The 27,206-nt window shown below is 45.4% G+C and overlaps 2 protein-coding genes across 4 annotated transcripts in view; both read right to left on the bottom strand.

The window, feature by feature from the left end:
- Window positions 1-7,055, bottom strand: part of Cog7 (component of oligomeric golgi complex 7) — a 58,374-nt gene extending 51,319 nt beyond the window's left edge. The window contains exons 1-3 of one of the 2 annotated variants that reach the window (XM_034522575.2): window positions 6,758-7,055; window positions 3,340-3,435; window positions 3,134-3,250 (exon numbers count right to left, since the gene is read on the bottom strand). In XM_034522575.2, the coding sequence (XP_034378466.1) occupies window positions 3,134-3,217 (84 nt within the window). In that variant the 5' untranslated portion in view covers window positions 3,218-3,250; window positions 3,340-3,435; window positions 6,758-7,055. Of the gene's footprint in view, window positions 1-3,133; window positions 3,251-3,339; window positions 3,436-3,479; window positions 3,629-6,757 lie in introns of both variants that reach the window. The other variant, XM_034522565.2, reaches the window with a different exon arrangement.
- A 6,608-nt stretch (window positions 7,056-13,663) lies between these two features.
- Gga2 (golgi associated, gamma adaptin ear containing, ARF binding protein 2) overlaps window positions 13,664-27,206 on the bottom strand; it is a 31,110-nt gene continuing 17,567 nt past the window's right edge. Inside the window, exons 9-17 of one of the 2 annotated variants that reach the window (XM_034519959.2) lie at window positions 24,576-24,657; window positions 23,535-23,660; window positions 22,716-22,805; window positions 22,411-22,439; window positions 21,966-22,099; window positions 20,028-20,185; window positions 16,435-16,604; window positions 15,265-15,375; window positions 13,664-14,702 (exon numbers count right to left, since the gene is read on the bottom strand). In XM_034519959.2, the coding sequence (XP_034375850.1) occupies window positions 14,592-14,702; window positions 15,265-15,375; window positions 16,435-16,604; window positions 20,028-20,185; window positions 21,966-22,099; window positions 22,411-22,439; window positions 22,716-22,805; window positions 23,535-23,660; window positions 24,576-24,657 (1,011 nt within the window). In that variant the 3' untranslated portion in view covers window positions 13,664-14,591. The remainder of the gene's footprint in view (window positions 14,703-15,264; window positions 15,376-16,434; window positions 16,605-20,027; window positions 20,186-21,965; window positions 22,100-22,410; window positions 22,440-22,715; window positions 22,806-23,534; window positions 23,661-24,575; window positions 24,658-27,206) is intronic. The other variant, XM_034519969.2, reaches the window with a different exon arrangement.

Below are 27,206 nucleotides of genomic sequence, written 5' to 3' on the forward strand. Positions count from 1 at the left end.
TACTTTATACTGTAGGTGATGAAAGGATATAGTAAAGGAGTCAGCTATTAGAATTTGCTATTTGGGTTGGAGAAATGGCACAGCTGTTAGAGCACTGACTGCTCTTCCAGAGGTCCTGAGTTAAATCCCCAGCAACCACATGGTGGCTCACAGCTATCTGTAATGGGATCTGATACCCTCTCTGGTGTGTCTGAAGACAAAATTTGCTATTTATAAAAACTCTTGTTCAGATATTTTCTGTTTGTCTGGAGTGCCAGCCTAAAAGCAGGTTGTCATACAATAAATGTGTTGGTTTGGGCAGAAACATTCTTTAGATTCTATGAATTGGAGTTATAGGGCTAACAATAAAAATAAAATCTGTTCTATGTATACTTTTTAATCATGCTAACTTGTAGCCCCAGACATTTAATGAAAAATCAAACACATGTCCAGAGACAAAATGATATAATCTTTGCTCTGTGAAATTTGTATAAATAAAGAGGTAACCTGATTGCTACTCAGTCAGAGCTGCGAGAGGCCCCTGACCACCTTGCCTGACACGTTCCTCCCTCGCTCACTCATTATCTCCTCTCAGGGGATACTGTCAGCCTCCAGGGATCACCAGCACTGAAGTAACTGCAGAAAACAGGAAAGTAAGAAGGGAGCATTGGGAGTGGGCGGGGAGGAGCAATAGAGGGGAGACAGAGTGTGAGTGATCTGAATAGGAAAAACAGGGAGGGTGTCTGTCTCTAGTTACAGAGGGGGAGAAAGATAAATATAGAAGAAGAAAAGAGAAGGGTAAAAGGCAGTCAAGATGTCTGAACAGTCATAAGGAATCAAACTATTAACTACATAAAAATACCCATAATATAAATAAGTAGGGTGTGTGTGTGTGTGTGTGTGTGTGTGTGTGTAAAGAAAGAATGATTAAATGAAATAATCCCTTCTGGGCTGATAATGCTCCCTCCCAGAGCCATAGACTATCTAACAAAACCCCCAACACCAGGCATGAAAAGCTCTCTTTTGAGTTGTTGGTCAGGGTTGTTGACCAAGAGTTATAGGTTACTGCAATTGCCCATGACTGCCCCCAAGTGGTGGAAGGTAGGTCCCTGTTGCTGAAGACACCATGCACTTCAGACTCAGGGCCCAGAGGAGCCTGAGCTGGGAACTGACCTGAAAGCCCTCCCTAAGGACTACCTTTCATGAAGTTATAAGTTTCCAGGGAAAGAGGTAAACAACAGTCCTACCCAGCTATGACACTCTGAACCACAACAACCACCAGCACAGCTTGATAACCCTGAGTATGGGCACTAGTGGTAAGAATACACTGTGGTAACCAACACCTCTCTAACGAGACTTAAGAGGGAAACCATGCCTGGTAGTGCAACCTAGCCAACTACCCGAGGCTGGTGAAGTCAGGAATCTTGGAGGAGAGCCTACAACTACCATTTTACTAAACCATAACTATCCCTAATTACACTCTCAATATTTGTCCTTGTACCCACAGATCAGTGTATATAGAAGGCAAAAAAAAAAAAAAAAAAAAAAAAAAAAAAGCCTTGTGCACACAGATAAGCATTGAAGAAGCCAGGAAAGTTAAACACACAGCTGATCTCCCCAAAGGGAGAAGATATCTAGCCATTTCTCCCAGAGTGCTGGGGAAAATGCAGTTTACAACCTGGTAATCCTTCCTACCTTTTGGGTCAGGCTTTGCCCATATTCCCCAGGATATTATGTTTGTTAATCAGAGTCTTCCCCCTAAAACTACAGCTTCACTTACAGGCCATGAAACACATCCTTGTGAGAGATGTCATTTGTACTTTACAATGACCTAAGTGACTTCTGTGTTATCTTAGGGCCAGACATATGTCTACCTCAGTCATTCTCCCTAGACCCTTGTCTTGAGCACTGTTTCTAAGTCAACAAGATCCCATCTGACAGATGAAGCCACACGGCCTTTGTAAAGAGCTTCAGTGGGAACGCGTCTTAACAGGTGTACTCATGGGGCTGAGTTAATTGTTATCTGAATACTTTTTCCAAAATTGTACTGTACTTAAATATGGCTAAAGTAAAATGATCTGGGTCAGACTCCAAGAAGTCTTGGTCCAGCACTGGTTACCAAAATCAGGCTGACCTGAGTCCGTTTTTCCCTGCCTGCTGTAGAGTCTCCAGGGATCCTCCCACAAGAATAGTCCTCATATTGATACTGACAGGAGCCTATACATGTTCCCATTTTACAGACAGAAATGAAAATGATCAAGAACTACAGTCTAAACATCTGTCCTAAGGCCCACAGTTACATGTAGTCCTTACTCCTCCGCAAGGAAGCTTCTCTTTGCAACAGAGACTGTTGGAGAAAACCACAACCAACCAAAAAAACAAGTTATGGAGCCCAGTCTAACTGATACATCTACAACACAGCTCCACCACCAATGCTCTCTTCTGCCTCAGAGGGACTAGGCAAGCAAGCAGTGCAGATATACATGCAGGCAAAAAACAAACACCATGCACATAAAATAAATAAATAAATAAATTCTTTAAAACAACCAAGAAAAGAAGGAAGGGAAAGAGAGAGAAAGAAAGAAAGAGAAAAAGAAATCCCCAATACTTGGAAGACATCAGAGCCAGCCACAGCTACTAGGGAGTTTCAGAGAGAGAGAGAGAGAGAGAGAGAGAGAGAGAGAGAGAGAGAGAGAGACTGGAGTGTGAGAGGGGGTGACTGGTACTCACACCATGCATGGTGCTGCTTGTGGGCAAGGTGGGGGCACATCTGAGGAACAACTGGTAAGTGTCTACAGAAGAGAAGTTAGGAGCTCAGAGAGTTGGGGTTCTAGTTGGTTTTGCTTCCTGGGAGTTCTTCAAACCACATCACTTCACAGAATGCTTGGCAGCAGGTTTCAAAGCTATTACTGTTTTCCACTTTTGCAGGCCCTGGGAAGTAAAGTAACTTGCCAAAGTCACACTCAGCACATCTTCTCTGGCTGTGCATGTCTCCTGGGCTTCAGTCAGGCAAAAAAGGCAAACTTAGAGGATGGATATGCTCAGGGCTGGCCTCCCCCTAGGACAGCCCAATGTTTCTGTCTGCTGCTACTGACACCAAACCCCAAGTTCCTCCATAAATGCCTGGCACAGTGTGCCCTGTAAAGGGACATACTTGAGTTTTGAAGGTCTCCTCAATATCAGCACTCAACGTGCTCCACTTGTCAGCTTCCTGAAGAGATTCGGCAGCAAGCTGCATCCTGGACTTCACCTGGTCAATCTCCACCAGTACCTGAAAGAGAGGCCACATGCCCAGTTAAGCAACAGTCCCCTTTTCTCTGCCCTCGGCGGCCTGAAAGAGTGTTTCGTGAGTGTTCTTACCCTTCACCCCACTAATTGGCTGAGAAGATGTTAGGTGAAAAGACAGCCTGAGTCCCGGGGAGAGTTCTGAGTTCTAAATCCCATGAGCCAGATCACCTGCGGAACAGAAAGACCCACATCAAGGACAGAAGCCAAAGTACCTGCATGGACTGTGAAGTGTCCTGCTCAAATTTTTTAATGTCCTCTTTGACAAGAATCATTTGTTCTTTCAGAAAAGACGCCTCCTGCTTCAAGGCTTCCACGTCACGGAGCACTTTGGGCATGTTCTGAAGGGCCTGGAGACTTGTTTCTGCAGCAAAAATTCAAGAATGGCAATGTGTACACGCAGTGGAAGCTGGAGCTGGAGCAGTGGGAGATCATCACACAAATCAGCTCTAAGAAACTCCCAGGGAATGTGTGGCAAAGCCAGGGTCAGCGAGGTGACCTCAACCAGACCATGTCCCATGTAGAGTGATGGACACAATGTGCATCAGAAACAAGCAACCAACATCAACCTGACCCAAGACCAACAAAAAGAATGAAGGACACAGGTGTGGTATTGTGTGCCTGTAATCCCAACCCTTAAGAAGCTGAGGCAGGAGGATTACTGGGAGAAAGTGATGCTATCTTAGCCTATATAGGGAGTTCCAGGCCTGCCTTACAATAGAAAGACCTTGTCTCAAAAAAAAAAAAAAACAAAACAAAGAACTATGCTGGGCAGTGGTGACACATGCCTTTAGTCCCATTACTAGGGAGGCAGAGGCAAGTGGATCTCTGTGGATTTGAGGCCAGCCTGGTCTACAGAGTTCCAGGGCAGCCAGGGCTACCCAAAGGAACCATGTATCAAAAACAACAAACAAACATACGACAACATAAAAGAACTGGGAGCTGATGGCTCCAAGACTAAGAACAATTATAGCTCTATCAGAGGAGAGAATCTGGATGGATCCTGTAACTCTAGTTCCAAGGGATCTGAAACCCCATCCTGGCCGCTGTGTGCATCTGATCCTGTGCATGAGTACATCATGATCACACACACACACACACACACACACACACGCACACGCACACGCACACGCACACGCACACGCACACACACACACAAACAAAGGAAAAATAAATGTTAAAACAAACAAAACCCAAGAGCCAGGGCAGCTCCGTGGCAGTGCTCAGTGGCAGTGCTCCGTGGCAGTGCTCCGTGGCAATGCTCCGTGGCAGTGCTCCATGGGAGTGCACCTGTCAAGCACTGTATGAGTTTAGCTCCCATCTGCTTGCCATGGTCTTCTCTTATTTTCATATTTTTATTCTGTTGGACTTTTCTGGGGTGCGTTTCCTCTAATTCCAAGCTTCTCAGGAATATACTCAGTTTTCTTAATTATAAAAGGCTTCCTGGGCTGGAGAGATGACTCAGCAGTTAAGAGCACTGACTGCTCTTCCAGAGGTCCTGAGTTCAATTCCCGGCAACCACATGGTAGCTCACAACCATCTGTAATGGGATCTGATGCCCTCTTCTGGTGTTTCTGAAGACAGCTACAGAGTTCTCATAGACATAAAACAAATATTATCTTTAAAAAAAGGTTTCCTGAGGGTTGGGATTACAGCCACATGTTACCACACCCATGGCTATAACACCTATGTCCTTCATTCTTTCTTGTAGCCTGTCCTGTAAGTCCTGGGTCAGGTTGATGTTGATAGCTGTCTTCTAAAGCACAGTGTCATTCATCATCCTACAGGGGACATAGCCCTGGCCAAGGTCACCTCACTGACCCATTTTATCAGACATCTCCTGCTACTTTAAATCATCCTGGGTTCAATGACAGAAAAAAGGTGTATTTGTCAAGAGATCTTGAAACATGGGTTTAATTTTTCAATGAGCTGGATTGCAGGCATCTTTAACAGGGGTTCATCCAAAATAAGTTGCTGCTACAAGTCTCTAGGGACCACGGACCATCAGTGATGCTGCAAACGAACATTTCAATTATCCACAGAGCACTGGAGATGAAAGACTAGGAACTAGCCAACGCTGACTGTCTGGTATGCTCTGAGTCTGGTAAGATTCTTCAAAGTGGAATAAAGGGCAGGGTATTCAGACATGCCTGAGCTATCAACAAAAGCAACCTGTCTCATGTTTTCCCTTAATACATATGTAAACTTTTGGAAATTCATAAGATGAATGCTGTTTTCCCTGAGTGCTGTGACTGCCACAGTGATGAACATAAAAACAGAATCTCACACACACAGCCCAGGTGCTTGACAAGTTTGGGGGCCTATGAGGATGTATGTATACAAAATGGCCCTGACTGCTGAACTTGGAGCCCACTGCAACAGAGCAAAGGCATGAACACCATGGTCTCCAGTTAACCCTCTGTTCTTAAACCTGAACATGTTTTAGCATCAGCTAGCCTCTTCTTATCTGGTAGGTGTGGGACAGGGCCCATGACTGCATCCCTAGCACCTCTAAACACAAGAATGTGGGTCCCAGGAGCCAGTGAGAACCACTAGCCTACTCTTTTACTCTTCCCACACACATACAGACCGAGGGAAAATATACCCTGGCAGTCAAGCTGCAGCACCATAACCCAGGCTATGTGGCACTGTGTCCTCAGCACAGTGAAGCAGCAAGGAGGGGCACTGACTCGTGCCCATATTCTCTCTCTCACAGAGTTAAGTCTTCATTCCGGATGGCCCATCTTCCTTAGCTTACAAAGATATATTATAAGGGACTAGGACCAGTTAGCTATTTTATGCTCTCAAAATCGGTTCATTACACTAGGCATGATGGAATTGTCAAGGGCATGAAGATCAAGAGTTTAAGGTCACCTTCCATCACACAGCAAATCCAAGGCAAGCATGGTCTACATGAGATTCTATCTAACCCACAACCTCCAAAAGGACTTCTTTTCAGATTTATTTCTTAATTGCATGCACCCATGTGTGTCTGTGTGTCAGTATATGCATGTGAGTGTTCATGCCCAAGGAGGCAATTGAATCCCATGGAACTGGAGTTACAGGTAGTTTCAAGCCACTTGATGTGGGTGCTGGGAATTAAACTCAGGTCCTCTACAAGACCAGTGTGTGTCCTTAACCACTGAGCCATCACGCCAAACCCCAGAATTTTTTTTTGTTTTGGTTTGTTTGGGTTTTTTTTTTTGGGGGGGGGGTGTGCTGGGTGAGGGACACATATTCTTGATCCTCCAGCACCACCCTCCCCAGTGCTGAAATTACAGGAAGTCGCCACCATGCCCAGCTTTTTTTTTTTTTTTTTCTTTTTTTCTTTTTTAAAGTTTTAAAGGAAATGTTATGGCATCGTCAGAAGTGAACACCAAAGCCCAGACCAACTACTGCAGGGTTCGCTTTCCCACCAAAGGAGAGGCTAGGCCCCTGGGCCCGGTCCTGCAGTCGGGTGCCGGGGCCGTCAGGTGGGTGTCTGCGTGCTCACCCTCCACGGCATGGTTCACCTCCTGGATGAACAGCTGCAGCTTCATCACCAGGGTGGCTGCGTGGCCGTCCGCCTTCCCCGCCGCCCCGTCTTTGGGGCCGGCTCTGAAGGCCGCATTGATCCAGTCCTTCACGTCGAAGTCGTCCGCCAGGAACTTGGAGAAGTCCATGGCGCGCAGCCTCCGGGTGGCTCCAAGGGACACCGCCTTCAGAGCTCCCGTCGGAACCCACCGTCCCGGCAACTTGCCGCCCCGTCAGCGCACTCGCGCCGAGGCCGAATGTCCCTCGTCGCGCACCGTACTTATTCCGGAAGTCAGTATGCATTACCATAGCGACTCTTCCTGTTGGGGCAGCGAGCTTCGCGCAGTCCCAGCAGGTATGACAGTTCCTTTTCTGCTAATATTTGTCGAGCAGTAAACTAAGTAAACCCGTGTTTCCTCTAACCTAAAATAAGTTGGCGTCTGTGAAGGGAGCAGCTAAGAAATATAAACTCTGTATGTATGAGTAATGTTGCTACTTTTCCGTCCTCACTAACTGCATACAGAGGTTTGTTTTTTAATTTTATTTTATATGGATGAGTGTTTTGTCTGTATGTATGTGTGTGAGCCACTTGCCTGTCTGTTGCCGGCAGAGACCAGATGAGAATGAAGGATCTGGAAGTGGGGTGTTACATGTGGTTACGGATGCTGGGAGTGGAACGCAGGTCGTCTGGTAGAAAGCCAGAATTATTAATTAACCTCTAGACCATCTCTCCAACCCTTCATAATTCTCTTACATTTCTATAGATTTGATAATGGTATCCCCTTAGTCTTTCAGGTGTAATTTCAGTAATCTTCAATAATCTTCAAAAAAAAAAAAAACTCTATTCCTTTAATTCTTCTATTTATTTTCCATCATTTGCATTAATTCGTTTCTTCCTTTCTTTTTTTTCTCTGAGTTTTGTTTGCTCTTGTCTAGTATAGCAAAGTAGAGGAGTTGTTTGTTGTTTTTTTGTTGTTGTTTGTTTTTAAGACAAGGTCAGTCCTTCTATCCTGGAATTTAAGCGCAAGCCCCAAAATTAAACAAACCTCCCAAATGTTGGGTTTCTGGCTTAAGCCACCACACCATGTTCTAATGTTGGTTTCTAATTTAACTATGTGTATCTGGAAAACATACTTATTATGACTTAAATTGTTCTAAACATACAGAGATTTGCTATGGCCTTAATATTGGTCTGTCATGGAGAAGAGTTTATGTGCATGTAGAGCACACATGACAATGTAGGAAATGGATACAGCTAAAGATAATAAGCAAAAGAAGCCAGAAGACAAAGTCCATGTTTTATCTCACTTTTGGATACAGATTTTATAAACACCTAAAAGAATATCTGACATGAAAGCAGATGAGAGACACCAGAAGAAAAAAAAAAAAGAATGGAAAGTGGGGTTGGGAAAGAGGGAGGCTATGCAGAAGGGAACATGGGTAAAATGCATAGTATGGTTAAATAGATTGTCTTTATGCAACCCAGTACTATGTATATGAACATTCCATATAAAGAAGAGGAAGCAGAGAAGGGAGGAGGAAAAACACATGTCTAATTGAGTGGTGATACATGCCTGTAATGCCAGTCCTGGAGATGCAGAAAGAGAAAGAGTCCTTGACTTTGAAATCATTCAGGCCTATATAACAAGACCCTGTCTCATAAAAACCAACCAATACCAAACCAAACAGCAAAAAAGAAATATCTGCAGTCACTGGATAAGTGCCCCATATGTTTTAGTAATAATGATTCTTTGTGTTCTTCAAAACATATGTCCTTAATCATCTTCTGAGTTGTCCCACCAATTTCTGAAACACTTTACATTTCCAACTCATTATTGTTAGCCAGGTGCGGTGGCTGGCACATACCTTTAATCCCAACGCTCAGGAGGCAGAGGCAGGCCAAGGGAAATTCAAGGCTAGCCTGGTCCTCAATGTGAGTTCCAGAACAGCCAGGGGCTATGTAGAAAGACCCTGTCTCAAACAAACAAACAGAAAACAAAAACCCACCAGCGCAATTTGTATTGTTGTACTGCCCACTTTTCTGCCCAGCTGCATTTCTTTTTGCTTCATCTTCAGTGCTCTGATATTAGGTATATATACCCTTGTAACTTTTCTCTTCCTTAAGTATTATCCTAATATCATTATCAAATATACCTTTATCTCTAGAACAAAGCCTATTCTCTAGTTTACCTGGCTAATTTTCCCTGTGCTGTGTGTCCACTGGTGTCACTGAGGCCCAGGCTATTTTGGGGGGGCGGGGGGGGTCTTTTAAGATTTTATTGTGTGTATATATGCATATCTCTGTGGGTGTTTGGTCACTTATGAATGGATATATCAAGTCCAGAGGATGACATTGGATCCCCTAGAGCTGGAGTTAGAGGCAGCCGTGCGCCGCCCAGTATAGATGCTGGGAACCAAACCTGAGTCCTTGCAAGAGCAGCATGTGCTCACATCTGCTGTTACAGTTTCTTTTCTATAGCTTTCCACATCCACAAAGCTTTGATTCTTTCAGATGATCCCTGTGGGGATGGGGGTCGGGGTGAGGGTGGAGGTGGTTAGTGCTGTCAGCTTGACAGGATCTAAAATCACTTAGAAGATGGGCCTCTGGGCATGCCTATGAGGGATCATTTCTTAGACCAGGCTGGCTTCAAAACCCTGAGATCAGCCTGCCTCTACATCCATAGTACTGGGATTAAAGGCATGTGCCACCAAGCCTGGGTAAGGGACTATGTTAATTATGTTAATCAAAGAAGGAAGACCCAACTTCATCATGGGAAACACTTCCTTGGACAGGAAAGACTAGAACCTTATAAAATGGAGAAAGCCAGGCTGATTATAAGCTGTTTCTTGAATATGGATACAATGTGACCCCTGCTTCAAGCTCTTCCTGCTTTGACTTGTTACACTGAACTATGAGGTAAAGTAAACCCTTTCTGCCTTAAATTTCCACAGGTTACAATGTTTTATCACAGTAACAGCAAAGAAAACTAAAAGGGGAAACACCTTCCAAGTTTAAACCATACTCAAGTCTGACCCAGTATCTCCTTCAAACTGTGCTCATATGAATGAAGCCTTGAGGTTAGCCAGGGCTATGTGGTCAGTTTGGGCTCTCTAGTATCTCGGAACCCTGACACAACCTCAGGCAGGGAATGCATCTTCTCTGCTGATAAGTGGTGGTCTTGGGTCATTCCCAGTGTACCTCCCACAGCAAAGATGCCCTCTGTAGCAGGGAGAGAGAATAGTGAGAAACTCCAGTAAATAGTGACCCACAAACCCTCCTCAACCATCAGCCTCCAGGCATAAAGACCTCTCAAATCCCACCAACCCTTTTCCTCACTCCCCAGGGACCTTTTCAAATGTGTCCATGTTGCCAGCTGCTCTTTAGAAACATGTCAGTCTGTTTCCTAGTCCTGGCACTAACCCTGCACATTTTAAAAAATATTTAAATTTTAATATTGTGTGCGTATATGTTTATGAGTTGTAAACATCAGTGTAGGTACATACAGAGGCCAGAAGAGGGAAACAGAGATTCGGGTTGTTGTTAGCTTCCAGACAATGGGTCCTCTGCAAGAGCAGTGCATACTCTTAACCTTTCTGGTCCCAAGCCAACAATTTTTGAGACATGGGTAAACCAGACATAGTGGTGTACATCCTTAATTCAAGCACTTGGGAGCTAGAGTCTAGAGAACCAAGAGTTCAAGGTCATCCTGAGCCAAACAGCCTAGGTTCAAGATACTTTGTTTTTAAGTGGTGGGGGACACTTCAGTGTTGCTTCCTGGCTTTAACACAAGTTCAGTTTGACCAAACTAGCTTTATATGGAAGATGCATACCTGCCCGTGTCAAAATGGTTCCTGAGTGGAGTACAGTGGCTCACATCTTTAATCCCTGCACTAAGGAGACAAAGACAGATGGATCACTATGAATTTAAGATCAGCCTGTCTATATAACAATCTCCAAGCCAGCCAAGATACAGTGAGACTCTGTCGAAATCATAACTTGAGGGAGTCAGTTTTCTCCTCCTCCCACGTGTTCCCAAAATCAAACTCAGGTAGTCAGGCTTGACACGTGCCAGTACCTCAACTGCAGAGCCAACTGGTGGCCTTTAACTACATCTTAAACACTTACCAACTAAGAGTCTAAGGAGCCAGCTGTGGTGGTGCACACCTATATCCCAGCACTGGAGAGGTGGAGGCAAGAGGAACAGGAGTTCAAAGTCAATCTGTGCTACATAAAAAGTGCTAAGGCAGACAGATTGGGTGGTGGGTGGCTTGCTCAAGAGGGCGCAGTGAAAAATAAAAGAACTGAATGTAATCCTCAGGCAGATCCTACAAACAAGTGGGGAGAGGAAACTAGCTCAGGTGAAGGAAAAGAATGAGCCAGCCTTTGCTCTTGATGGTCACAGCTGTACCTACTCTCCCCCAGCTATCTCGAGTCACATCAGTCTGCTTAAGCATTCCTAGTGTGGCTCTGGAAAGCAGATGAGGGACTTCTATTCCGTGTGTGTGCACATGTGTGCCGGTGGAGGCCAGAGACTAACTTCCTGTGCCCAGATGCCATCCACCTTACTTTTTCAGCCAGGGTCTCACAGGGCCTGATACACACCAGTTACTACATTAGGCTGGCTGGTTAGCAAGCACCAGGGATTGTGCTCTTTACTAGTGCTTGCCACCATTCAGCTCTTCTGTCTGGGTTCTAGGAATCCAACTCAGGTCCTCACTCTTGCACAGAAGCACTTTGAAGAGCCGTCTTCCCAGCCCAGAATTTTCACCTTTTATATTTTAATTTTGAATCATGTTTAATTCCTGTCAAAACAGTGACACTAAACATAAGAAATAAAGCTTTATTTGGTTTAGAAATTTCAGTAAACGGAAATAAAGTTGAAAAGAAACCCACCTGTAATTCCAAGACCCAACCACGGCCAATTATGTGTATATACAAATATCTGGGGGAATTGTTTGGTTTAAAGCTAGAGCCAGGGGATGAGGATAAAGCTTGGTTAATTTTATGTAAACTTGACATAGCTAAAGTCATCTGAGAGGTAGGACCCTTAATAAAGAAATGCCTCCATAAGATCTACATGCAAGTCTGTAGGCATTTTCTTAAATAGTGATTAATGGGGAGAGGGGTCCAGCCCACTATGGTGGTACCATCCCCAGAATGGTGGTCCTGGCTTCTATAAGGCAAGCTGAACAAGCCAGTAAGCAGCAGCCCCCCATGACCTCTGCATCAGCTCCTGCTTCCAGGTTCCTGCCCTGTGAGTTCCTGTCCTGCCTTCCTTAGATGTTCAACAGTGATGTGGAAGTATAAGCCAATAGACCCTTTCCTCCTCAAGGTGTTTTGGTCGTGGTGCTTTATCACAGCAGTAGTAACCTTAACAAAGCCATGAATTTGATAGCCAGAACTACAAAGAAAAATAACCTGCATTTTCATTTAGCAATAGTTTTTTTTTTTTTAAGATTTATTTCATGTACAATGTCACTGTCTTCAGACAACCCAGAAGAGGGATCCCATTACAGATGGTTGTGAGCCATCATGTAGTTGCTAGGAATTGAACTCAGGACCTCTGAAAGAGCAGTCAGTGCTCTTAACCTCTGAGCCATCTCTCCAGCCCTGGCAATAATCTGAAAGCAGGTTTCTCCCACAGTAGAGGGAAGACTGCTTGCTAATTTTGTACCACACTATCCAATCTCTCCTTCCATGGTAACTAGACCACAAGTTTATGCTGTGCTGCACTGCACACAAAATCCATACTTTCCCAGTGTGCTTTGCAGCTAGATGTGGCCAAATAACCACACAGGACAAGATGTGAAGGCAGACATTATGGTAAGTTTCCAGGGAGTCTTGGCATTTCCCTTTCCCTCCTGTGACTGACAATGCATTGGCAACTGCGCCACCGATACTGCATCTGGGAACAGGGCTGTGAGGAGCATGTTCCTGGGGACTTAAAGGCAAAAAACTTTGGATGCGCTACTCTAGCCTGTTTCCACCTGTGTGTAGACTGTATATTTTGGCTACTATATTATGTATCTTTGAACATGGTATTTGGGTTCTGGGTCAGGCTGGACTATAGCTTGAGACTCTTAAACACAAAAAAAAATCCAGGGCTGGGGACGGTGCTTTGTTGGACGAGTGCACAGGCCCTGGGTTCCATCTTGTCAGCACTTGGTATACACCAGTTGGAGGCAGTAGAATCAGAAGGTCAAGGTCACTCTCTTTCAGTTTCCACAGTGAGTTTGAGGTCAGCTTGGGCTACATGAGACCCATTTTTTAAAAAGTCAGTCATTGTGGCACAGGCCTTTATAATCCCAGCATTCAGGAGGCAGAGGCAGTGGATCACTGTATGAGGCCAGCCTGGTCTACATGGTGAATTCCAGGCCAACCAGGGCTACAGTGACTGTCTCAAAAACAAAACAAACAAAAACAGCAGCCAGAAGCTATCCTAAAATCTACTGAAATTACCAAATATTCTGGGCTATTAATATCTACCCAAAGAAATTTGTTGTTGGACTTCCAACTAGATGAACATGTCATAATACAGAGACAGTCCTTCAGTTTCTGAGGCAGAACCCACAAGACTGGCTGCCAGGACTTTCCAGCCCTCACCACCCATTTCAGGCCTCAGGGTTCCTTCTCCCAGACACAGCCAAGCAGAACTTGCTGATGCATGCATGCCAAAGTACCCAGCACACAGTAGGTGCTCTCAAAGTATAGGTCAACAATTAACTTGGGTTTCCCTTTCTGGGGACACTTGAGGCAAACACCCACCCCTCTCCTCCAGCTCCCTCAGCTGGTCAGAACAGTTCTTCGTCATGTCCTACCTTGTTGAAGACCATTCTCTTCCAGCCTGTCATCTCTAAACGCATCCCCTATGGACTCCACACCAGGCAGATTTGGACACAGTATTTATTCAATGATGTTCTGTACTTAATCACCACATGGCTCTCTACCTGCATCGCAACTCCCCACCTTGGATTGTGAGGGCCACAGGGCTGGCCCCTTAGCTGTGATTTACAACAACAAACACAGGGTCACAATGAAAGAGCTCTAAGATGTTTGTGAACAGAAAGAATGAAGATGAAATTGTGGGTCCTGAGTAAGGGCCCAGACAGGCTGCCCACCCCACAGAACCCAAGGCCTGAGCAAGGCCTCAGAGGGTCCGTCTAAGGAAGAATCTAAGGCACTGCAGTGAAGGACATGATTGGCCCACCAAGTGTGGTCTCCTGGTCTCATGGCAAGCCCCTTGCCTGAACCAGTAAACAAACATTCTATTTAGAAGGTCTTACTGTACATCTGCAAGCAGCATTTGCTAATGAAAAATGAAGACAAGGCCATTCTTGGAAGAGTGTGCCCCAGAAGACACACTCTGTCGCAAGACCAACCAGGTCCCTTTCTAAGGTCCCTGAGAATAGCAGCCTGGGAGCAACTAAGACTTTCAAAGGCTGACAAGGCACAGAGTGGATGAATGAAAAGATTAACAATACACGGAGAAAACTTTGGCTTATAAAACTCCAACTCGAGGCAGGGGCAACAGTGCCAACCAACATGCAGAAGCAGGTATGAGTGCAGCAGAGATGATCTCAGAGGTTGTCAGCATCCCCCACACTGCCCAAATCCCAAGCCCAGTTCTCCCTCCTCCCCCAGCACCCCGGTAACACACACACACACACCAGCACATACATGATCAACAGACAGATTGGCAATCAAGGCCTGACATCAGGAGAGAACTCTTGGCACTCTGCACTACATTACAAGTCCCGACTAGACAGTAAAAGAACACTGGCCGAAGCTTGACTGAAGAGTCTTGGTTGAGAAGTCAGGCAGTGCTCAAGACGGCCAGGTCTGGAAAGTCTTTCACCTCTCCTACTTCACTGAACGGCTGCCCACCCTGGTTGAAAGTCAGCTTATATCGCAACCGGATAGGTTCCTGGGACAGAAGAGAGGCTAAGATGTTAAATCAGTGGGTAGGAACAACAGAGAGTCAAGCCTATAGTAAAAGCCTACTTAAGGCTCTCTAAGGAACATCTTACAGCTAATTTTTGAGACAGTAGGCTAGCCTGGAACTTGCTGCGTAAATCAGGCCTGTCTCTTCCTCTAGAGTGCTAGTATTACTGTGCACCACTATACTTGGTTCAGTCTATTTACATAATTCCCCCAAATGAATGAATGGAATGCCATGGATACCCTGGCTTAGTCTCTTTAGAACTACAAATACAAAGAGAGCCTTGCATGTATCCTGGAAGCCCTGCCAGGATACACCTCTGCAGTCCCAAAAGGTAATTTAGGTATGAGTTCTCATGTCTCTTCTTTGGTTCCCAGCTGAGACAGACCATTATAAATCTTCTTACAAGTCCCGAAGCAAAGCAGGGCCCAAGTAAGGACTGTTCCACCCCAAACTCAAGCTGGTGCTCCCCAGACTCAACAGCAAAGCCTCAATGTACTATTTATTTAGGGTCTACTTCATGCTACCAAAGACTCCCTGAACATACTTTGTGTGGGTTGTCAAGCAACAGCATCTGAGATATCACAGCTGGAGGCATCAAAGGACTGAATGCAGGGAGCTTGGAACTGGATGCCGGCTGCAGCTTCACCCGCATTGACTATGGAGGGAAAATTCAACATGTTACTCCAGAAAGCCACCACTTCAGTAAGGACACTTAGGCCAACAACAGCGTAATCTCCCTCAAAAAATCACCTCAGGATACCCACATGGTCCCACAAACACATCTCTTATGAGTAGCTATACAACCTGAAGAAGCCTTTCCTTCTCCCCACAGGAATATATTTAAACTGTGGTCTGCAATTGGCCTCTGAGAAACAGCATAAAATGCCAGAGAAAATCTTGGGCTGAGCTTTCAGTCTGCCTCTTACTAGCTCTATGCCCTTAGACACAACACTTAGATCAAGCCTTGGCTTGACAAGGGTGTAAAGCAGTGACAGGCTATCACATGGGCGAGAGGACACACACATACATCTATTTCTGTCTTTGCTTGCTTGCTTTTAAGCCTAAGTAATAAAAAGAGGGCCATGCCCTGGATACTAGTGGCCATGTTTGTGCTTTATAGGGCCCAGGACAGGCCAAAGAGAAAAGTAGAGCCAACTATCTTCATCTAGGTGAGGTGTGGAAACACAGACCTATACTCCCAGCACTCAAAAGGTGGAGGCAGGAAGAGTGAGTCTGAGGTCAAGCTTGGCAAAAAGCAAGTTCCAGACCAGCCCAGCCTACACAGTGTGACCCTGTATCAAAAAACAAAACATAGTAGGGCATGTGGTATGCACCTTTAATCACAGCACTGGGAGGCAGAGGCAGGCAGATCTTTGTGAATTGGAGGATAGCCTGGTCTACATAATGAGTTCCAGGCCAGCTAGGGCTACATATGAGATCCTGTCTCAAAAACAAACAAAAACTAAACAAACAAAAAACTCACAAACAAGATTTTTAAGGAATTAACTTAAAAACGTACCTGGGTAGATCCTTACCTGACATCAAATATACTGGAATACCCAGGTAAGTAAGCCACTGAAATCCGCAGTTTTATGTTTAGCCAGTCTGAGTAGAGGGTCTGCCTCATCTGTCTCTTACACCTAATAATGTCTCTGCAAGTGTGCAGAAATGGGTCACTGAGGGAAAGGTCAGAACTGGCCAGCAGATGACTCACCTTTGGCACGGCCACCTGAAACATGACATCCCAGACAGGCTGGGTGGCCGTGCTCATCATGGTCAACAGCAGCACCTGGACATCCGGGTGGCCAGGGGCCCCAGTCTGGGAGAAGTGCAGCAGAATCCGGAAGCCGTTCCGGTCATACACGATGACGGGCGGCAGGCTGCCTGGTAGACAGGAAGCCAACAAGGGTCAGAGCTCACACGTGTTACCATCGCTGCTGCCTCCCATCTCTCCACCACGCCATCTGCACGCACCATGACCGCAAATCCGCACTGGACTCCTCTAATCCAAAACAACTCCTTACCACCACCCACCTGTCCTCATCCCACTACCCAGCTTAGGAAAGGGTCATTGAATGTGATCGTGACTAGAGTTATGTACGAACACTATAGACAGCACCGAATATCACAAAAAATGAAACATTTTTGAATGTTTGTTTAAAAAAACATGAAAAATGAAAATGTTTGTTAAAAAAAACCCCACCACCAACAACAAATATAAAGTCAGCCATGGTGGACTATACCTTTAAACCCAGCACTCAGGAGGAAGAAGCAGGCAGACCTCTGTGAGTTCTAGGCCAGCCTGGTCTACATAGTGAGACCCTGTCTCAAACACTCACTCACTCACACTCACACACACACACACACACACACACACACACACACCAACAACACTTTCACTGGAAACAAGCAATTCAAGCACTGTTTTGTTCTGCTCTCTTTTATATGACCACATACACACAGCCACATTGTAGCAGTCTGAATGAGAATAGACCCATAGTCTCATATGTTTGAATGCTTAGTCCTAAATTGGTGAAACTGTTTGGAAAGAATTAGGAAGTGTGACCTTGTTGGAGAAGGTGTGTCAGGGGTAGGCTCTGAGGTTTCAAAACCTCGTGCCAGGCCCAGTCTGTGCTCTCTCTGCCTATCTGCAGATCAAATGTGAGCGCTCAGCCACTGCTCCAGCACCATGCCGGCCGGCCTGCCTTCTGGCATGCTTCCTGCCATGATGATCCCATGATGGATCACCCTCTGACACTCACTGTGAGCAAGCCCTGTGAGGAGCCGAATGCTTTCTTCTGTACGCTGCCTTGGCCATGGTGTCTCCTCACAGGAGTAGAGCAGTGACCAGGACACACATCCTCCCTGTACTTTATTGTGTGATGAAGATGCCAGATGTATATATGAGGACCCAGTAAGATGGTTCTGACTTCCCCATGAAATGATACTAACAGTAATTTGAGAGGAAAATACATGAGCCCTTGTGCCTGACAGGAAGGCACAAGCCTGTGATCCCAGTACTTCAGAGGCAGAGGCAAGAGGATCAGAAATTAAAGCCATCCTCAGCTACATAGTTCAGAGCTGACCTTGACGCAGGAAAAATGCATGTTCCAGGCTCATACTGTAATTATAAATATAAGGCACTAGACATCAAATAGTCTAAAGAATGTGGTGCTGTTTTATTAAAACTATACTTTCTGAACTGGACAGATGGCTCAGACTGGCTATATAATCAGGAGGCTCAAAATTTGAACCCCAGCACCCATACAAGTGACATATGCTGTACTGGTCCGTTAGCCCCATTCTGATGTAGGCAGACACAGAAGGATTGCTGGAATCTACTGAGAAAGCATGAGCCCCAAGTTCAGGGAGAGACCCTTCCTCAGAGTGACAGAAGACTCTTAACACCCTCTTCTGGTCTCCCTGAATGCATACAGGTGACACACACCGAGCACACAGATGTCCATAAACTGGCACGGACACATATACACACACAAATCTTTTTTTACAAGGTTTTAGGAACTAGAGATGGCTTAGTAGTGGAGAGCACTGGTTACTCTTCCAAGAACCTGTCTGATTCCCAGCACCACATGGTGGTTCCCAAGGGTCTCTACAATTTCAGGGAGAATAACACCCTCTTTTGACCTCTGTGGGCACCAGACAGGCAGGTGCGCGCGCGCACATACACAGGCACACATACGCACACATACGCGCGCACACACACACACACACACACACACACACACACACACACACACACGCTGGGACCATTAACACCATTAATCCCAACACTGCAGGGATTCTCTAGGGAGGCAAAGGCAGGTTAGTTCTGTGAGTTCGAGAACAGCCTGCTCTACACAGGAAATTCCAGGCCAGTTAGAAGTATATAGACAGACCCTGTCTCAAAACAGAAAATAAAAGGACTAGAGATGAATCTCAGTAGGTACTGGCCTAGCATGCAAGAAGTGCTGGGTCTGGTCCCTAACACCACATAAACTGGGTGTAGTGGCACATACCTGTAATTCACAGAAGCAGGAAAATCTTAAGGTTAAGATCATTTTGGGTGGGCTGGAAAGATGGGCCGGCTGTCAAGAGCACTGACTGCTCTTCCAGAGGTCCTGAGTTCAATTCCCAGCAACCACATGGTGGCTCACAACCATTTGTAATGAATAGGATCTGATACCCTCTTCTAATGTGTCTGAAGATAGCTATAGTGTACTCATATAAATATAAAATAAAATAAATATTTTTTAAAAAAAGATCATTTTTGGTTATGTAGTTAGTTCTAGGCCAGCATGGAATACATAAGACTGTCTTACAAATCAAAAGGAAAGGGTAGGAGGAGGGATGGAGAGTAGGGAGGGAGGGATACAGTTCAGTAGTAGAGTGCTTACCTAGACCGTGCCAGGTCTCAGGGTTGATACCCAGAACCACAGCATAAAAGACCTCAGCACAAGGCCTGCCTCTGGCCAGCTGGTAAAGCTGTGTGTCACCCTCCTGCTTTAACGTGTCTGTTCTACACTGAGTATGTGATTGTTGCTTTTACCCCTATGCTTAATCTTTGTATTGTAATTATTTAACATTTATGAACAGTTAGAATGAAAAACCAAATGATTCTCGTAAGTTCATTACCCACCTTCCCAAATGTCAACACCTTACATAGCTGTGGCATAATTATCACAACCAAGAAATTAACACTGGACACCTGATATTGTTTCAATCAAAACTTAATAAAACAAAATGAGCAGAGTGCCTGCTATTACCAAGTATATTTAAACAATGCTGCCAGGCCTCCAGGGCCCCGTAAACTCCAGCTCCCCACATCTTGCCTCCACACAAGACTCTGGGCCGTAGAAGAGCAGAGCCCTGGCGCTCTGGGCTGCTTTCTGCAGCACACACTACCATGTAGACCACAGCATATGGCCTTAGCTGACAGAGCCTCTGTTCTCCTTTCCTCTGTATCTGAGGCAAAACCCACTTTTCTGCTATGAGAATCCACAGAGAAGCAGCAGCATTAGCTAAATTCTTCCTTCAATTCCCACTGACCTTTTATCAGTCACTTCCGGTCACACTCTGCCTCCACTCCCTGAATCCAGATGAACAAACATCATGTCCAGCCTCCTCATTAAAATCTACCTACCAATATCCCTCATACAGAGAAGACTAAGAAAAATATCAGCTAAAAAACCAAACTGCTTTCCTCCCCACTCCCCCTTACACTGACTACTTCAATTTAAGGACCACACCTATCAGTGTGGAGTAGTTTGTTGTTGTTAGCGGTCTAACAAAGGAGTACAAACTACTTACTGGGTTTCACAGACTCCAAAGGGACAAACACGTGAGCCAGAGGTGTATTCTGTGAGGCTGTGGAAGAAGCCAATGGCCCAGCCTCCCAGGACCAACCTGGAGAAGCCTTGGTACCTGGTGGCACCTCCTTGGGGATGGTTTTTTGTGGAACATAATTCCTACAAAAAAGTAAAAATGATCAAAAACTAGAAGACTCCAGTTTTTGTTTTTTGCTTTTCTGAATTACAACAAAATATGCATGCAAAGATGCCGACCCCCACAAGAGGAAAAGGATTAACTACAGCCATACAAACCATAATGTAACTGTTAGAGAGAATGAGGTACACTTACACATAAACTCACATGAAAATGTCTCAAAGATGTAATGAGACACGAAACCAGTTCTGTGAGGACTCAGAGAAGGCTCAGGAAGAGGCATCTGGGGCCATGCCTGACAGCCTGCTTTTGGCCCTACACTATGCACAAAACTGACTCCCTAGTTGGCCTTTAACCTCCACATGCATGATGTGGGTGCCTGTGGACACACATGTACTCACACATGCATACTCAAACACTAAGTAAATAAATATAATTAAAAATTTAAGGTGCTGGCACACTAGCTCAGTGGTCCAAAGCGCTTGCTTGCTGTTCTTACAGAGGACATGAGTTTCTCAGAACCCATGTCAAGTAGCTCAAAAGCCACCTGGAATTCCGACGGGGGGTTTGATGCTCTCTTCTGGAACCAGAATACAGATACGTAATTTTTTTCTTTCTTTCTTTCTTTCTTCTTCTTTTTTTTTTTTTTTTAAAAATGTGACCAGACCTGGTGGTACACACCTTTAATCAAAGCACTCAGCAATCAGAGATAGGTATATCTCTATAAATTCAAGGACAGCCAGGAATGCACAGTGAGACTAGGGGTCGGGAGAGGGAGTGTGCTGGAGAGATGAATTAGAGCACATACGAGGGCCCAAGTTTGGTTACCAGTACCAATACTGGGCAGTTTAAACCCCTTGTAACTCTGGCTTCAGGGGATCCAACACCCTCTTCTGGCCTCCAAGTGCATGTGGCATGCATATACACAGAAACAAACATACAAATTAAAAAAAAAAAGAGAGAGAAAGGAAAAAGTCATGTTGGAATGCACCTTCATAAAAATAAGCTACACTGATGCATCATCACATGTATGACATCACATGTAAAAAGCAAAGGCATGCGTGAAGGCATGTGCTTGTCCCCCAGCACTCAACAGGCTGGAGAAGGAAGACTTCCAGGGTGGTCTGCACTACAGTGAGACACCTATCTAGAAAGAACTGGAACCAAGGGTCAAAAGAAATCCTTTCTGAAAAGAAGAAAGGAATTTTCTACCCTATTTTTAGGAAATGGTATTTAGGCCCTACACTTTTTTCTCTAGTTTGACATAATTTTCAAACCCAGCAGTCAGTAAAGAGAAGTAAGCACTATAATTATGTCAGTCAGCCATGGGAGGGCATATGAGACACAGCTGTGATCACTGCACTTAGAGGTAGGGACCAGAAGTTCAAGGTCATCCTTGGCTTCTAAACGATTTGAAGCCAACCTAGACAGAAGACTGTCTCACAAAACAAAACAGGCCAGCAAGACGGGTCAGTGCAGGCAAAGATAACTGCTGCAAAACCTGGCCAGCTGGGTTCAACCTCTGGAACCCACATAAAGGCAAGACAGAAACACCTCACAAAATTATCCTCTGACCTCTGCACGCTTACCATGGCATGTAAATACCTACACACACACACACACTCACACACACACACACACACACACACATCATCTGTCACCAATTTCTGCCTGAGTTAGGATAGGGTAAGATGAGACAGTCAAAGGGAAGCAGCACTGTGTACTTGTAATACAAAGAGCACGCCCTTCAGCAGGAGGGAGTGAGGAAGCTGCAGGCAGAAGCCATTGGCCCAGAACACTCACAGTGGTCCTGGAGATGGCTGTGGTGAGAAAAGATCCATCAAGTTCCGGTCTGCAGAAAGACTCTGGATTCCACCCCCCAGGAGTGTGATGGCACCAGGCTGCTTCTTGTCCTTACAGCAACTTGGAATAACAACCTGCCAAACCAAAGCCATGTCTTTTGTGGCAGGAGAAAGGGCAGAACAGAAGACCCCCTGCACAGACCTTTAGAAAGCAGAAACCAGTACAATGAAAGAGTTAGGGTGGAAGACAGAGAGATGTCCTTCCAGAAGGTGGGGACTAAACAAAGTAGGACAGATGAAATACTCTAGAGCCAACCCCATATGATGAGCTGAGAATCCCAAAGAATGGTGCAGTAGTGATAGCTCTCCGGGCAAGCAGCACTGCCACCAGGGTAGGACTGAGTGACCCTTCCCATAACTCCTCACTCCAGGAAGAGCTTTCCTACCTGGTTCCTAGTGGGAACATCGTTGATCCCTATGGGAAAGAAGCAGAGTGAGAAAAATCACCATTACAGCACCAGACAGTCAATGGGGCTGGATGGCATGCCTACCCATTCTGACGTACCAACAAAGCCTAGACCAGGGACCTGCCCAAAGTCAATGCACGCACCCAAAGAAACTTATCCATATTGCCTGGTATGCCATAGTACCCCCACCCTCCCCAAGAGTAGGCCTGTGCCGCCTAAGGGAAACAAAGCCACTCATCCCTCTGCTTGGTGCCATTCTGTGCTTAAATAACATCCTCTCTTACCTAAGGCTGCCAGGTCCTGATGAAGCAAAGATGGGGTCTCCAGGTCAATGAGGGGGCAGTTCTTCCCACAGGGTTCTGGATTCGGGAATACTATTAAACAGATGGTGTTAAAAGAACCAAAAATAAAAAGCAATGTCTCCACTTAATCCTTACTGGTATCCTCCTCCCAGAAGTCATCATGCCTCTCACCAACAACCTTCTGCCTGAGCTGGGAGCTGGGAGCTGGGAAACAGTCAGCCATAGGCCCACGTTAGGTGGCCAAAGGACACACCTAGTCACTGAAGACTTCCTTCTGCCCTGGCCCCTTTCATCACCCAGGGCAGTCGCTGGCTTAGGCTACTTCTTCAGCTTAGACACTTTCATGGGTTTCTGATCAAATTTATATACAGAGATTCTCAGGCAGAGCTCCAAGCAATCCTGACTTAGAAGGTATAGGTCAGAGACCAAAGAGCATGCAATTTAAAAAAAAACAAAAACAACAACAACAAAAACTGGTTTTGGGGGCCGTACTCTTGGTACTTTGGGGGTACTCTTGGGCCTTGTGCAAGCTAGGTAAACATCTACTACTGAACCACTGACTACTTCCTTGGTCTCAGGCTCTTGGGAGCACCCGAGAGGGATGAAAACCTGGCACAACACAGCCTTCCACTTGCCTGTGCAGCCACGGTGGGGATTTAACCTGCCATGGGTATGTGGTAGGTCCTGTGGCATGGGACTGTTACCTGCAACCTATTTTTACAGAAAAAAAGGACAGAGGCAAGCTCCCTCTCATTCTTGTGACTTGCATTCTGCCCCACACAGAAGGCTTTTAGCACACACCTCTGGGGGCAGGAATGGCTCCCACTGCGGCAGGTACTGCATTCCCAGCATTGACTCGGCCCTCCACCACCTGTTTGTACAGCAGAACCCCCTGTGTGAGAAGGTCATTTGCTTGAAGAATTTCGGCTGAGATTAAAAAAAAAAAAAAAAAGCAGATTCAGAACTCCTCAGTGTAGCAGCCAACTATCTTATCTTTGTCTTTTCTTAGTGACTCCACATGGCTCTACCAGGCTTGGCACACGCAGCAGCCCAGACCCTGGTCATGTGACCAGCTTCCTACCACACTCCATCACTTAGCTGTAGCTCTATGTCCCACTGTCCACACAGTTAACTGGCAGCGGTTAACGCTCCAACACTGTTCTTTCAGTGAGGAATTATGGGGGATATTTTTAATTGAAACAGGTTTATGTGGATGTCACGATTACAAAAATTCCTTGCCTCCTGATTCAGTGACTGAAAGCTTCCCGTATCCAGAGAATGGGTACACGAATCAGCTTTGCAGCCTGTACACTTTACCGCAGGTCTGCAAATTTAGATCTGGTATTTCTAATGAAATTTCAGCATCCTAACTGAAGCATAATTGATAATAAATAACCACATCTGGCTATAATATAGTCTTAATCTCTCAATTATACCTGAGTTAATCTATCAATTGCAATATCAGTAACAGAAAAACATCACCACAAGAGAACACAACCAGCAAAACATATTCAGAGAACCTTACAAGTCAGGGACCTGTTTTCCATGAAAAAAAATAGGAAGGAAGGAAGGGAGGGAGGGAGGGAGGGAGGGAGGGAGGGAGGGAGGGAAGAACGGAGGGAGAAAAAAGAAGGCTGGACACTTGTTTCCTTCTAAGAGAAGGTCACACAATGTCTTGTACATGTCTACAGGCTTCTGATCTTCACATTTGTTACTCAAACCCAGAGACTTCAGAGATGTAAGCCATCAGCCCAAACTGTCTTGTCTATGGCCCCCCAGCAGGTTGCCCACATCTGTTTTACACTTAGGGTGCAGCTACACCCAGAGAAACAGAGCCATTACCCAGTGCGTCGTCATCATCAGTGGTGTCGCTTGCAAGCCGGAACAGGGTGGGCCGCAGCTTCTCACATCTTTCATACACAACCTGGGAAAACAGAGCCTCGTTCACATCCTCACACCCAGGCCCCACCCAAATCCACACATGTCTCCCTTAGCCGCCTCAGAGTGTAGGTGTCTTCCTTAGGCTGTGTCACATCCATGACTACAGTTCTGAGGTAACATGACAGAATCAGAAAACATTACAGGGCCCGGGTTATAGCTCAGTAAAGCTCTTGCCTCTCATGCACGGGCTCCAAGTCCAACATACACACACACACACACACACACACACACACACACACACACGAGAGACAGACAGACAGACAGACAGACAGAGACAGAGACAGACAGACAGAGAACATTTGGGTTAATCAGGAGTACTGATGCAGGCCTGTATCTCCGCATGTGGCCCCTTCCTGGTTCAGCTGCAACACCTATAACCATGAAAGAACTTCCCTACTTTGTCACCAACACCCTGCAGAGAATTTCCTGTCCTAACTGTGCTGATGGCTCAATCTCCTTACAACACTTGCCTGATACTCTCCACAGGATCCCGTTCCCCTCCATCAACCCCCTGCACCCCAAAGCCATTTTCTTCACACTGGGAAGAGGAGAGGCTCTCAACAGCTCTGCAGCTTCATATCCCCCTCCCTCAGTAACCCCTCCCTCCAGCCACCTCTCTGCCTGCTCCCTGCTTCACTATCTGGGCCCTTTCCTGGGCAACTGCCAGCTGGTGGTGTCCTCTATAGGACAAGACACACACTGGATTTCAATGAAATTAGAAAGCCCATCTTGAAAGAACAAACAACAACAAAAACCCACTTGGACCTGGGAAGACAGTCCATACAATAAAGTCTCACAAGACCTGAGTTTGGTCCCCAGAACCCATGTAAAAAAAAAAAAAAGCCGTGTGTCTAATAAAAACAAACAAAAACAGAACCAAAGACCATGTAAAAAAGACACTTTGTCTGTACTCTCTGTTTTGGGGAGGTAGAGACAGGAGGCCCCCAGAGCATACTGGCCAGCCAACCTGGAGGACCAATAAGAGAACATCCAGGCCAATAAGAGAACATGTCTCAAGAAATCAAGGTAAGTGGCAACAGAGGAATGACTCCTAAAGTTGACCCCTGAGCCCCACAAACATGCACACGTGTGTACCTGCACACACAAGAACACACATGGATAAGCATAAAAATTTTGTGCCTCAAAAGAAGCTATCAAGCCAGGAGAAAGATAGCCTAAGACTGAAAAGTGTCTGAGAAGAAACTGAGGTCTGGAATACATACAAAGAACTCTGTAAGTGGGGGTTCTCAACCTGGGGCTGGGACCCTTTTGGGGGTCAAACAGCTCTTTCATGGGGGTCACCTAAGAATGTCTTCCATATCAGGTATTTATATGTAAGATTATTTATATACATATATTTATACAGGATTCATGACAACAGCAAAAATACAGTTATGAAGAAGCAACAAAAATAATTTTATGGTTGGAAGTCACCACAACATGAGGAACCATACTAAAGGGTCCCAGGCTTTAGGAAGTTTAAGAGCCTTTGGCCTAAAGACAGGTGTAGTGGCTCACACCTTTAATCCCAGCACTCAGGAGGTAGGAGTAGGTGAGTATGACACCTTGTCTACATTCTACATTCCAGACCAGCCAGCCTGTCCCCCAAAGCCAAACAAAAACAAAACTAATAAACTTAAGACAACCCAGGGAATGGGCAAACGATTTGGGCAGACATTCCTGTACAGAAGCAACAAAAGCGGCCAATAAGCACATGGAAGAATGTGAAACACAGGCCACCAAAGAAACAGCCACAGGAGATGTCTGCAACAGCCAGGATGGTAGTCACAAAAGAGACGGGTGACAGTAAATGATGGCAGCAGGGACAGAAGGGACAGATAGAGAGTCCTTGCATGTTGCTTATGAGGCTGTAAAATGGTATGGCTACTTTAAAACCCATGTCAGGCAGCTCACAACTTATCACCAGGGAATCTAATGCCTTCGCCTGGCCTCTGTGGACACCCACAATACATCTTTAAAGAGTAGTAAATAATAAACCTTGCTCAATGCAAACACAGCATTTTCTGTAGTGGAGATGGCAGTGCTCTAAAAATTAGATAGTGGTGATAATTACCATTACAATGTTAATCATCTAAGGGTGTTATCAAAAAGAAACACTGATCTGAGCAAAAAGGAAGTGGAATTACCTACCACCATTGTGGATTGTGAAGTGGTAAAACACTTAAGAAAATCCTTTAGCAGCTTTGTAATGAGTTAATTGTTCATTTACTTAGCAATCCCACTCCTAGACATCTCAAAAAAATGTCAACATAGGGTCATTCAAAATTCTTAACACTATTTACATAGCCGATTAATTCATAATCATCACGGTCTGAAACCTCCCAAATATTCATCGATCAATGGCGTGCATACATATTGTGGTGCATCCATTCAAAAGACTACCCATCACTGTGTATGCTAAACTAAAAATTAATTCAAACAAGACTAAGAGGGTAGAGAGTGCCATTCTACTTAGAGAATAACAGATAATGTATTGCTGGCTGATGGGCATAGGAAGAAGAGAGGGAAGGA

Source organism: Arvicanthis niloticus, chromosome 1 (assembly GCF_011762505.2).
Source record: "Arvicanthis niloticus isolate mArvNil1 chromosome 1, mArvNil1.pat.X, whole genome shotgun sequence".
Taxonomy (NCBI): domain Eukaryota; kingdom Metazoa; phylum Chordata; class Mammalia; order Rodentia; family Muridae; genus Arvicanthis; species Arvicanthis niloticus.